The sequence below is a fragment of the Xiphias gladius genome, chromosome 14 (assembly GCF_016859285.1).
Source record: "Xiphias gladius isolate SHS-SW01 ecotype Sanya breed wild chromosome 14, ASM1685928v1, whole genome shotgun sequence".
Taxonomy (NCBI): Eukaryota; Metazoa; Chordata; class Actinopteri; order Istiophoriformes; family Xiphiidae; genus Xiphias; species Xiphias gladius.
Window position 1 is genome coordinate 14,563,200 of NC_053413.1, and position 13,533 is coordinate 14,576,732.

At 38.9% G+C, this 13,533-nt stretch overlaps 1 protein-coding gene across 1 annotated transcript in view; it reads right to left on the reverse strand.

Moving 5' to 3' along the window:
* The window catches only part of tnr (tenascin R (restrictin, janusin)), a 169,472-nt gene that overhangs the window by 42,566 nt on the left and 113,373 nt on the right, over positions 1–13,533 (reverse strand). Inside the window, exons 13-21 of the mRNA XM_040143972.1 lie at positions 12,843–12,993; positions 9,375–9,553; positions 8,851–8,941; positions 8,218–8,300; positions 7,074–7,176; positions 6,251–6,340; positions 4,014–4,147; positions 3,678–3,807; positions 182–448 (exon numbers count right to left, since the gene is read on the reverse strand). Coding sequence (XP_039999906.1) covers positions 182–448; positions 3,678–3,807; positions 4,014–4,147; positions 6,251–6,340; positions 7,074–7,176; positions 8,218–8,300; positions 8,851–8,941; positions 9,375–9,553; positions 12,843–12,993 — 1,228 coding nt within the window. The remainder of the gene's footprint in view (positions 1–181; positions 449–3,677; positions 3,808–4,013; positions 4,148–6,250; positions 6,341–7,073; positions 7,177–8,217; positions 8,301–8,850; positions 8,942–9,374; positions 9,554–12,842; positions 12,994–13,533) is intronic.

A 13,533-nucleotide genomic window follows, 5' to 3' on the forward strand; every position in this document is an offset into this window, starting at 1 on the left:
CATGTAAAGAAAAATCCATGTGTGCTGGCCATGCATAGAAAAACCGTATGAAGCAAGGATGCATAACTGTTTAGACAGACCTCATACAAAGCCACAGACCTTCACTATGCTGCTCATGTTTATCTGTCCTCACCTGTGTCAAACCTAAGACGCCACTTTTCCATGAAATCAAGCAGCTCACCTGTAGTGAGTGATGCTGTTATAGGCTCAGAGGTAACATCCCCCTGAATTGTGATTAGACTGATGGTGTAATGAGTGGACGGCAGCAACCCCTGGACCAGTGACCTCGTCTTGGAGCCGTCCAGCGTCACCTTAGAGGTGTCAGTCCCGTCAGAAGAGCTGTAGCTCAGGATGAAGAGGTCAGCAGGCGGTGCTGGTGCGCTCCACGCCACTGACACTGAGTCTGAAGTCACCTCTGACAAGTAGAGGTGGGTTACGGGTCTGATTCCTGGAGGAGCGGAGGGTCCAAAGGTCATTGGCGAGTTTTCGAGGACAGGTAACAAGTCCGAAACAGTGAAGACAAGAAAACGTCTGACATCATTATGGAGATGACAGACAAGCAATTCAGTGATGGATGGAAGCAGTCCTTGATGGTGTAATAGATCGTTAATAATACAGTTGAGAAAAGTAGCCTTGGGTTCAATCTTGATGGGGCAGGTGAGAGACAGAACAGACCACAATCATGTGGAAGTAATGATTTAATTGGTCATTCAAAAAAAAAAGAGAAACTAATGAGATTATCTGCCATAAAGATGAAGATGTGATGGGACTGTTCACAATAAGAAAATGGAGAAATGATGATGATAGCAGATGCTGTTATCAAAATTTATGACCTGGACAGGAGATGTAATGAATATGAACCAGTGCAGCAGCTGACACAGTAACAAATGCAAGAGGATTGAATTTAAGTAGCCATGTGTTGATGTATAAATAGCAGGTAAGATGCTGTGACATTGACTTACTCCTTTTCTGATTTATCCAGATGAAAGTCAGCCTGTGGAGTTTTCTCTGTAATCAGTCATCACTTGAAACCTGCATTGTTTACACTGGCCTCTTCTTTTACTGGCTAATCACTGCCATTTATTATCCTTTACCAATTTACTGCATTACTGCCCTGTGCAGTCAGCAGAAATCTGTATCGTGTAACCTCCATGCTAGTGGCGTACATGTGTGTCCTTGTGCGCAAAGCTGGTAGAAGTTGTTATACAAACAACACAAGGACACACTCATCCAAACAATGCACCACAGCACCAAGAGCAGTCAAAAACTCCAAATGATTGCTTTATAGAGAGAAAGGATATATGGAAATATGGACTACATTTTGCAGAGGAAGGAGTAATTGTTGGTGTAATGTGATGGCCATGGTGGTGGTGGTGGTGGTTATGATGAAGTTGTCGTCCTTGATCAAGATGATAGTGACAAGTCTTTTGCAGAGTTGTTAATGATTTAAAAGCCAGTAAGATGCAGCAAAAAAACGACCACAGGGAAGTGACGTGGGTGTTTTGTGATGATAACTGTCACAATCCGTAGGTCTTACAGTAATGTCACTTTTGGGTTTCATAGTACAGAAGATGTTGATAATTTGTTAAAAGAGGGGACTTTCATAGATAAAGGTCAGTCTACTAGTCATGAGAAGTGCTACTCAGCCTTAGAAAGAGGTTGTATAATGTCTGCAATAGTTCTGGAGAATCTTTCTAAAGTCTAAAGTCTAAAAAAAAAAAAAAAAAAAAAATGCTGAAAGTGCTTTAGCCTTGAGAGCTCAATGCACTGCTACTTAACAAAACACAAGCAATCTCAGAAAATGTCTTTACCAAGTGCAAACCCAACCAAATACCGAAATGCTGCAAGCAGCACAGACAACAATGGGAATGTTTCCTGGGGACACAAACGAGTGATGAACTGGGAGCTGGGACACGCTTGTTTTTGCCATGGTGACTTATGAAGTTACTTAAGTCGCCCATTCATGTAAATTATTTTTTTTTCTTTAAAAATTCTGATTGCATGATTCAGATATTATTCCATATATCTACTGTTGACCCTACGGTGCGCCTCTGTGTTGTATTTTCTGTATTTGGTTGCATTTTCAGTATGTTATACTGGTTGCATTATGGGAAATGAAGGGACTGAAACTAAATCTAGGGAATAAAAGTAATAATATATCAGCCTCTTCCAAAATTACAATACTAAATTGCTCCATAAATTTTAATGGAAGGGATATGACAAAAAAGGCCTGAACTTTTCACAAGTATACACTGTAAATAATGAAAATAAAGTACATTTCCCCTTATGGAAATATTTTCTCTACATTATATATATCTTAAAAAGCTTGGAAAAGAATAAGAATGAATGCCTAAATGAATAAACAAAAAAATGAATCCATAAGAAATATATGTAAATGAATACATGTGGTCCTTTTTTGCTCTCTGATTAATGTTGTGCAACAATATGACTGCAATGATAAATAAATGAATACATATCTGAGCGGTTTCCAGGTAACTACTTATTATTCACCAGGTTTTTTCCTTATGCTGAGTTCACTTGAGTACACAAAGACAAATGTTGCCAATATGGCCAAGTGAACTGTGGATGAGAAGATGACACGTAATTATTTTTCCTCTGATTCTGTTGATCTGTCATTTTATCATTCTCTCATCTCTCCTCTCCAGATGGTTAGAGTGATGCTGCTGAGGCAAACCACAGATAAAAAAAGATGATGAATAAGATGATGATCTTTTCAATGATGACGATGATGGTTATGACGGTGGTCACGGTGAGGAAGAAAAGAGTTGATGATGATTAGAGTGGTGAAGAAACGAATGACAAATCTGACAGAAGGTAAGCACATGCCCATCATTTTGACACCATCGTTTGTGCGACTGAAAATCACATCAAAGTTTCTGTGAAAATAACAGATTGACAGGCATTCAGACAAATAGGGGGATGGATAGACAAAAGTCTGGAAGAAGAAAAATAAGTTGTGATTGAAATTCTCAGAGAAACAGGTAACATCGAGCAACGCAAGCAGACAGCAGCGAGTGTGACAGGAAAACTGAGAGAATGTCTTGCTGAAAAGGGATCAGAAGAAACAGAAAGATAAATACATTTAGATGCAAAACAGAGGTGCAATTAGGGAACACTTGGAACAAGCTCATTAACTGACTTGACTAATTTACCTCTGCTAATTGCTTCTTCAAAGTCTTTTAAGGTCTGCCATTTTCTTTTAGTGTGCCTTACCTGCTAACACACTTCAGTTCATTATATTCACCATTCAACTTCATCAAGCACCGCCGTTGTTCAAACTGCTGTCTAGCTTTCTGCAGTAATGGGGTGATCTTTCATGTCTTTATCTGAGCAGAGGAAACACTCAGGAGTGAATTTTATTTGAGTTTTGTTTGGTAATTGAGTGGAGTGAACTGAGAAAACTGCACTGCAACCTTGATAATCTTTAGAAAAGTTTATATCATCTGTAGCATAGAGAAATGTAAGAGAGGATTGCTGATATGTCACAGGAAATGATCTCACCCCTGCTCCCATTTGATCGTCATTTCTTCCTTAGACGTACCTCTTAAATAAACTGATGTTTTATGGATGCTTCCTATTAAAGTACAACAATCTCATTTGTGCAGAAGTCTCACTATTAGGTTTTTTTTAGTATACAATCTGAGTGTTGCCTCTACCTGTGAAGGCATCTATGGTAGCTGCAGTACTCTGCTGTCTTCCTCTTCTTGCTGCTACAGTGATGGTGTACTCAGTCCCGGGGTCAAGGTCTGTCAGGGTGGTGGTGGTTACATCTTTAGGCACTGTCAGCTGGAACAAGAAGAAGCAGTCGAACATATACTGCATTTAATCGGATTTCTCTACACTTTAAGACCACTTCACAATAGAAGGTCACAACCTTGTCGGTCCCTTTAAGGACGAGAGTAGATACATCTGTGTGCAGTACACACCTGCAATCAAAAATATATGTGCTCTGTTGTATCTTCTATTATGTATAAAAAGTTCCAATTCTTTACCTCAGTAGTGACGCCAGAGGAGGATGTGTAGGTGACCTTGTAGTGGTCGATGGGGCCCTGGACCATGCCCCACACCAGAGTGATGGTGTTGTCTGTGGAGGCTGTCACAGTTAAATCCGTGGGCACATCCAGACCTAACAGAGGAGAACCATGGCTTCACTAAAAGCACAGTCACTCTGACAGATTTTCAGCCAAAATGCAAAGCACCGACCCCGGCATTAAGGCAGACTGCTGCATGAGCATATTAACTGTCACCCAGGAGAATGCACCTGAGCGGTTGCACACTGGCAGGGCGAGTTACTGATGACAGTTTAAGATGTTGTGTGACATTTCAGAGGCCTTCCTCCTCTGATGTGACAAATGTCCTGTAAATGAGGCACAAGTGCGTGGGACATTACCTTTTGATATTTACCTTTATGGCTCTTTTTCCCAATGTGCACCTGTCATTCAAGACACTTTTAAGTGTGAAAATATTTTCAAACATAAAAACAACACAAAAACCTGAGCCAAAATAACAGATATTTGGAGAAAAGCTGATTTTTTTTTTTTTTAAATTCAATTTTGCAATTCAAATTATTCCTTTATTTATTTATGAATTACTTATTTATTATGCCCTCCCTTTGGTTGGGCCACCTCAACAAATCATTACTGTGTAAAGTAGACCAAGCCTCATGCTCTATATGTAATTAACAGACTATTTGTCTATTGATGTCTACAATCTCAGGTTATGTGCTATGTTGTTTTCTGTTGTTGCTGTATTGTCTCAAAGCCTATGTTTCTTATTGTTGTACCATGCATAAAAAAAGATGAAATATTGCATAAAAGTGTTAATGTTTAGCTGACGTAGAAAAAGTGGCATGTTCAAGGAGAGAAAATTCGATAAAGGCAGATGAACCAGATTTTTCTAATATACCTTCATGTCGCAGTATCATCTTCTGCTGTACACAAAGTATTCATGCATTGTTGCATTGTTGCATTTCACATCCAATTTTCTCGCGTACCCTGAGTTGATGGAAACATGCATTGATTCACGTTTTATTTCGGCAAAATTTAAGAGATCTGCTTAAACATTAACAGAATCACAACGATTGCTAGCGATCATTACATTCATTAATCATTCATAGATTCTTTTGTATTCTTATCTATTGTATATCTTTTTCTTTGGTGCAGCTCTGACATAAAGAAAAATCTCTACTGATTAAAATTCAACAGTTTGCTTCCAGAAAGTTCATTTCCAAAAGGACCTTTGTATTAAACTGATGTTTCTACATTCCGTATTTCAAACCTTTTGTATCTGTCGTGTTCTTATGTTTGTCATTTTATTTCCTGCAGTAATGACCCAACTTTCCCAGTGAATCACCAATGTTTAATTCTTGTCTAACCTTCAGCTACAATGTTTGCCAGAACCTTTAATGTTTTTACAGCTCCTTGTCAAATGTAGTTTTTTTTAAGGAACAAAAGACAGAAAGAACATCAAGTAAAACCACTTTACTGGAAATGATGTTTTCAGCTTTCAGCAGCTCACACTTATAGTAACATAAGCACAGCTGTGTGCTGGGCAAACGGGAGGCGTTGTCATATTATTTAAAGCTATTTGAGAAAGATGTGATAGATTAAGTGCAAATTCAAAGAGTGTACACAAAATAGTGGGGTAGAAAGAGCTTGCTCGTAAGGCCAATGGAGGCATAATTTTGCAAAGTGCAAAATATCTTCATACCATTAAAATAACTGCAACTGTAGGAAAGATGTGCTCAACAGTCAATGTGATGGGAAAGATTAGTGAAGCTAAAATTTCAAAGAGAAGGTTAAATGGGGTCTTTTTTCCTTTCAGCCAAACAACTCAAAACACAATAAAAATTCAAGCAGCCGATCAGATACTGGGGTAAAGAGAGGGCCATTAGCGAAATGGTATGCATTATTACAGCTTTAAAATGCTGTAATGGGAACTTTGACCCAAGCCAACAAAGTAAAACAGCTGCACACCTCCCTAAAAAAGCATAAGTCTTGCCAAAATCTGATTTGCTTAATTTCACTAAAATGGCTTTTAATGCTTGGAACAGGAGCACTGACCCACTGCACGAACTGTCAATTACATGTATGATAACAAATGGGCCCACTAGCCTGCTGTTGATGCTGAGATTTCCAGTACAACGCTTCTGTGGTTCACTTAGGGTGTCTTAAATGCAAGAGGGGATCACTGGCTTTTTACAGCGGAGTGTAAACAGCAATTCACTCACTAGTCCTGGCGTTCGTTGTTGCCGGTGTACTCTGGTTGCTACCTTTCATGGCGGAGATGCCGATGCCGTACTCTGTGCCTGGCAGCAGGTCTGAGGCACAGAGAAAAAGGGAGAACCGGTAACTAATTGAACACACAATATAGCAAGAAGACACATCTCACAGACCCTGTTCACACTCTCCTCCTCACACAATGTGCATGTCAATTAGATGTAGTTTTTCATTAGCTCTACATCGGAGATGAGGTCTTGGCAAATTCACAAATTTACATGTTCACCAGTATGATTTGTGAAGAAACCCACTTTTTTTTTGCCTGCCGCATAATTGATGAGTTTAAAATCAATTCAGTACGTCCACAGTGAGCTTCTCAAACTACAGAAATAGAGATGATAAGATGAGCAATGAGAAATGAGCGAGAGTGACAGAGATTACTAGAAGAGAGAGTGGGGGAAGAGAGAAAACGAGAGTGACAGAGAGGCAATGAGAGTGGAGAGAGCATTGATTGAAAATGGCCGAAGAGAATAACTCAAGGACCTTTTTCTGCTGTTCTTATGCCGGCCGTGCCCTTTTCCAGCACTGTGGCCTTTCAGAAAAAACATCCCAGCTGACCCCTCCTTTCTGACAGCTTTTCAATATGCCCACAGGATAAGAAGCATTTCTACAGATACAATCAGTAGCCCATCTGCCAAGTGTTAGCTCTGGAGATAATCCTGCCATGTAAAACACACACTCACCTCCCAGATTTTTAAGTACACATTAGATGCACTGTGTGACCGCAAAACAAACTAATGTAAGAAGAGCAGCACATCACTCCTCTTCACTCACCTGTGAGAGTGGTCTTAGTGGTGGCTCCTTCATTTCGTGGCACAATGACTTTATCATACTGATCTCCTGCTAAAGTGCTGTACACCACCTGGTAGCCTTCCACCTACGTTTAAACATACATATTTAAACAGTTACAACAGAAAACTGAAGGTAGCATTTGGGAAAATATTTTCACAGCCAAAACAGCTTCAACTTCTACCCTGCATTGCTGATGGCTGATGGAATAAATGGTTGATTTTGCATAAGCCCAGTATGATATTTGGCTCTTTGTCAACACTGTGCAGAGTCATGATGATGAATACATTTATAGTGGTAACAGACTGGCTTCATAAGTCGGGGTGTGTAGTTAGCGAGCCCTAGAAATATCACTGTGACTACTGAGTGAAATAACATGACTTACTACATTCTAATTCAAAGTAAAACATTCAGTGATCACTTGCACCCAGTGAGGTCTTTGGCCTCATTGGGATTTACCAAGCTGACAAATGCAGACCCCCCCCTGTTTGTGACGAAAGTGTGCTCAAGAGAACAAGACAGAGTTTAGAAAAACGGGAGGAATTAAAACCTGCTTTAGGGAGGTTATTTAACAAAAAGAACATAATTAACATTCACTCCACTACATTTATTTAAAAATAAGTTTTCTAAGAATGAGAGATTCTTATTTTGGGAGGGTTAGCATGGTAAGCAACCAGTTTTTTATTAAATTATTACATAATATTTCCTACAGTAAGATAATCCTACATTTTGTATGTAAAATCTTCTGCAAAGTAAAAGAAAGGTGTCAAATAAATGTGGTGGAGTAAAAAGTACTTTTCCTCAAATATACAGTGGAGTAGAAGTGAAAAATACTATGAAACTGAAATAATTAAGTAAAGTACAACTACCTTAAAACTTTACTTAAGTCCAATACCTGAGTAAATGTACTTAGTGACGTACTTTCCAACACTGATATTGCTTTCAAACCTTCTATCAGTTTTGGAACTATTGAGAGCATCAGGGCAAACCATGTGTGTTTTACTGCATCAGAATACAGATAGTTTTACAAATCAAAGGAAGATACAAAACTGAAACATCAAAATGACTAAACTTGGTTGTGTTGTCGTGAAAATAAACCGCAAATGTTACTGAGCCCATGACTAATTACCTCAGCCTCACTGTTATCCCATTCAAGTTCGAGGGAGGTGGAGGTCTTAGACACGAGCCGCAAGTTCTTGGGGGCGTCGATCTCTGAGAAGAACGATAAAGCTGACAATGTTGGGGAAACTGAGACCAATTCTCAGGGATTGTGAACAAGCAAACATCAGCAGTTTAAACAGCATCAGACACAGATATGGTTCGTATTAAACTGTCATTTACTAGACTTAATCTGTATGTAAGAGATATAAAGTACAGCAGATCATCATCAGTTGCTACATATGTCCATTTGTTATCATATGTTATGTTAGCAATTTCCTGCATATTTTACTTCATTTGAAGTAGATATTTTGGTACCATATGCATACATTTTACTCTAGATGCAGTTGAAAGTGTCATTTGATTAAGTTGTTGTTTGCACTCAAAACAAATCAGGATGATGTTTCCACAAATAATGCGCTCTCTTCTGCACAAACTTTATGGGAGCAAAACATCACCTTGAACAGATTTTCACTACCATATCCAATAAAGATAAACAGTTGGGTATGCATTAGGCCATATGTCATTAGTTGTTCTATTCCCAGAGGCAGGCACAGGATCACAAACACCACTATCACTACATCTGCTTGCTGTCAGACCTCACCGGTCGTAAATTCTGTGGAAATGGATCCGCTCTCGTTTCCTTTCCTGACACCTCTGACAGACACCTCGTAACGCGAACCAGGACGCAGAACCTGTGGCACCGAAAAAACATGGACAGTTTAGTCTGTTTCTGTCTCTTTGCATGGATTTTTGCATTTGTTTTTGTTTTATCTCCAAACACAGAAGGGAGGCGGACTCTTGAGATTAGATAATTTAACAAGCATGACAAGTGCGCACACACGCACGCACACACACACACACACACACACACACACACACACACACACACACAAAGAGACACACACACACGTTAGTAATACTATACTTGTGAGTACAATGTAATCCCCAAAGCCAACTCTCAACCGAAAGATCAAGGGTTTAAGTTGTGGGGACTGGCTTTCCCCAGATGGCTGGTGAATCCACATAATGTGTCTGTATGATCAGATCTGTGACCACACGACATAATGAATTGCACACAAACACAGAAACGCATGCACACATACACACGCGCACACACACAATCACCTGCAGGGAATACTGGCTGAGTGTGGGCTGGAGGCGGAAGGTGGTCCGCGGCCCCTCACCCCCCACAAGGCCATAACGCAACACGATTTGATCGATCTTTGCTTTCGGTGGTGTCCACTCCACAAACGCCACAGTGTCTGACACATCCCGCACGATCAACTGAGTGGGGCCATCAATTACTGTGAAAGAAAGAAGTATAATTATTGAGTTTCCTGTTGCTATTGTTATGAAAAAAGCGGAGTCATTGGGTGTAGTCACTTCATCTACCATGTAATCTATTGCTGCACTACTTTTTGACAAGGGCTGGGTAATATTTGACATTTTTATTGCCAATTCATTACTTGAATTTTTGTTATTTGTATGTTTAGATAACTTGCTCTCAGTTAGCAATGCAACTTAAAATTAGTTTCAGTATCATTATCAGAATGATCTGCGTATGATTTTCTCAATTAATTATTTAGTCAAAAAAACTTGAAAAAATACAAAAAAATGCTCATGCTTGTTTTATCCAACCAACACTCCAAAACCTATAATAGTTGGTTTACTATCACATAAGACAGTGTTTGCCAATCTTTTTGGTTTGTGATCCCTAAAATAAAGCAGTGTCTACTTATGACCCCTCCATCACAGCTGTCAGATGTCTACAAGTTACAAATTTTGATCTCTAAACTTCTGAGAAAACAAACAAAGAAAAGAAAAGAAGCAGAAAAATCCATATATATGTTGTGACACATTAGAGGGGTTGGTAGGTTGAGAATCACTGACATAAGATTAAAAAAATGGGCAACAGCAAATCATAAAATTGGAGAAGCTGGATCTAGACAATAAAAAAAAAAAAAAACCTAAAAGATTAATGATCAAAACGGTTCAATCAATCAACTGAATGATCAATCAAACAATGTTTCACCTTTACTTTGAGGAATTTGAACATATTTGTCTACACAAACCAATTTTCTTTGAACAAAAGAAAACTAAACTAAACTCAAATGTTAAATATTGTATACCTACAAGCAGTTGAAAAAGAGCTTGGCCCAAATAATACACACTCTTGGGCAAATTATGATTAAATGAAACAAAATCAAAGTGTAAGTTTGATACCATCTTTAGGTTTGGACACATTTCAGTCAATATTCACAGGGAAGCTAAACGGAAAACTTTAAATGAGAGGATGAAAGTTCATGCTGGTGCTTTAAGCTTTTGCAGCAGTGCTGTAGATGTGGATTTGTTATCAGATGAAGCTTTTCTCTGACAGCTAAGCATGTAAAACTTATCAGCCCTGACACATGCTGGGGCAATGGGGTTTATCTGTGCAAGGTGTAAACCATAAGCCACGATTAAAGTTTCTACAGCTGATTGTTTGAAAACCACACTTATTAGGTGTGAAGAGCTGAAAACACATTGGGCGTGACGAGAAAAACCCATTTCAGAGTGTTTGACACAGGGGCATTCACTAAACATTTTCTCTACACGTTGTCATTGTTAGAGCATCAATGTCAATATAAAGAAATTTCTGTCAAAGTAATGGGGTCTTACAGAATGTAATAATTACCACTCTTTTTCATTAACCTATTAATTACTTCTTTCCAGAAAAGCTATGAAATGACATCTCTTGTTGTACTAGACGTCTGGGAAAGTTCAGGCGCTTTAGATTTTCACAACAACGCTTTTCTTTATGAACCCTACAGAGCTATAACTTGAATGGCATTTATGAACAATTTGTGACAACTTGAATAATTTTTCAATTTCATTTGAAAGAGGTGACAAACATCATCTAATGTTGAGGAACCGACCAAAATAGCAGCACACTGTTCTGTGATATCAGAACTCATGTGAGTGGCATATTCCACACAGTGAGCAGTACAGGACCAATGTTCTCCTTTAAAATCTTTCTTTAAGCTTTTGAGATCTAAATAAGTCCCAGGCTCTGGCTTGACACATTGCATGTCCACCCTGATCCTTGATGTATTAAAAATTGGCCCCTTGGGTCTCGTCCTAGAAAACATCCTGAGGAAGACAGCTGCTGAGAACCAGGTCCCACATCAGCTGTCTTCTCCCTCTGGTTTTTCTTTTGACTCCTCATCACACTCTTCCTCCGTCTCTGAAGAAGGATAAATCTTAGTTCTAAATAATTGAACAACTTCAAATTTTTCTTTTCCACTTTCTTTATCCAATAAGGTGTCCTACAGTCAGCCGTTGTGAAAAATTAATGAGAGAGTGCCATGAATTATTAATCGATACTTAATTACAACCTACAAAACGAACAAAGACTTGACAGGAAATTGATGGTGTTTTGGCTGCAGAAATCAGAGTTTGAATTGTTATGGACCAAGTTTGAATTGGATCTATTGAAGCTGTCTAAGTCGTGTCAGCTGGGTGAAGAGTGGGGGCAATACCTCAGTGAGCTTTACATCAGGGACATAAATGGTGGCAGATCAACAAATATGTAAAGGTGACACTGCTTATGCCAGGGTATTGATCCCGGTGTATACTGTGTGTGTGTCACACTGTGTGCGTGTGTGTCACAGTGCAGGGACAAAAATTTTATATTTAACTGATCAATTGACGGAAAATTAATCGCCAACAGTTATAATAATTAATTAATCATATGAGGACTGTTTTTCTCTGTTATATAATCATTGTAAATTGAACAATGCTGGGTTCAAAACTGTTGTTTGGACTAAACAAACAACTTAAAAATTCCACCTTGAGCTTAATTGACAGATTCTTCAATAATAAAAATAATTTGCAGCCCTGTTCACATTAACTTTTTCTGGTAGTACATATAAATGTATAAAAATATCAGAGACTTGTTGACAATGCAGTCACATTTTGATTCAACTGTAGCTAAATCCTGATTGGAGCACCAAAGAGCGCGGCATCACCTTTCTTCAACTGCCCAAATTACTTTGACTAATTGCAAGAAACCGGTACGTAATATTGTAAAACAAACATCACTGCCGTTTTACGTAATCGTCCAAATAGGGTAAGTATTAAATTTTGTGAAGATTGGCTGAAAAATGGAAAACAGGGGGGAGAAAAATGTGTTAATTAAAAATTCAAAATGGCCGAAATCTAGTTTGGTGAAAATGGAAATATATGAAAGTTTCGCACTGATCCAAGGAATCTATCGAAAAAACAATTTTTCTTTTACATCTTACTATTCATGAGTTATTAGACAAAACTCAAAATGAAACCAAAAACTGCTATAACTGACCACATTTTGGCGCTATTGGTACCATTTTTTTATAGACTGAGGGCAATTACCAAGTTTGATGCCTTTAGCATTTATAGTTTTGAGATATTGGTTGAGAAAGGGCTCTGCGGCCCAGTTTTCCATTGTTTCCTATGGGACCAAAAAATGTATATGACAGCAGCTACACAGAGAGGTGAACAAAGTTATTTTCATTTATGATTGATGAAACCATATCCTCGTTGATTTCAGAATCAGCTGTTTTCATTCATACATACATGTTGTGACAGTAGCAGTGACTGGCTGACTTCGACCCTGGTCTCGGAGCGCCACCAAGTTAACAGTATACTCTTCCCCTGGTCTCAGACCAGTCTGCACAAAGGAAGTGATGGTGCTGGGCAGCTGTGCAGTCATCCCTCCATCATTGTCCTGGGGAAAAAACACAGACAGTAGCGATGTGATGAAAAGAGACTGGAACTCTGTTTCACATTGTTTGCATATTTTGAGTAAATGTCAGCTACTGTGTGGCACAAACCTCTTCTCTCATTGGACATAAAGAATCTGGCAAATAAAACACTGCCCTCACTGGTAAGGCAATGACTCATGCAGCTGATTTCTATATAATAAATTTTCTGAATTGTATACTGAGGCCCTTTTCTTTTTGACTTGTTTGTAAACTTCTGGATGGTTTAGCATATTAAATTCCCAAACCGTGTTGCTAAGCAAAACTGAGTAAGTGCGCCACAGTGATATTTCTCAGGCCCTGTTCAGCAGAGGCAGCACTATGTACATTTCCAAAGGCCTGTCACTCATCCATATGGAGCCCCTGCTATTCCCACCTGTTCCCAGAGAGCCAGTGTTGCGCATGCACTTCCTGCCGACAGACAGATGTTACACCTACTGCTGCTCCAAGATCCCCACAAGCCTGTGCGACTAAGGGTCGTATTAAAACAGAATATATGACAGCTT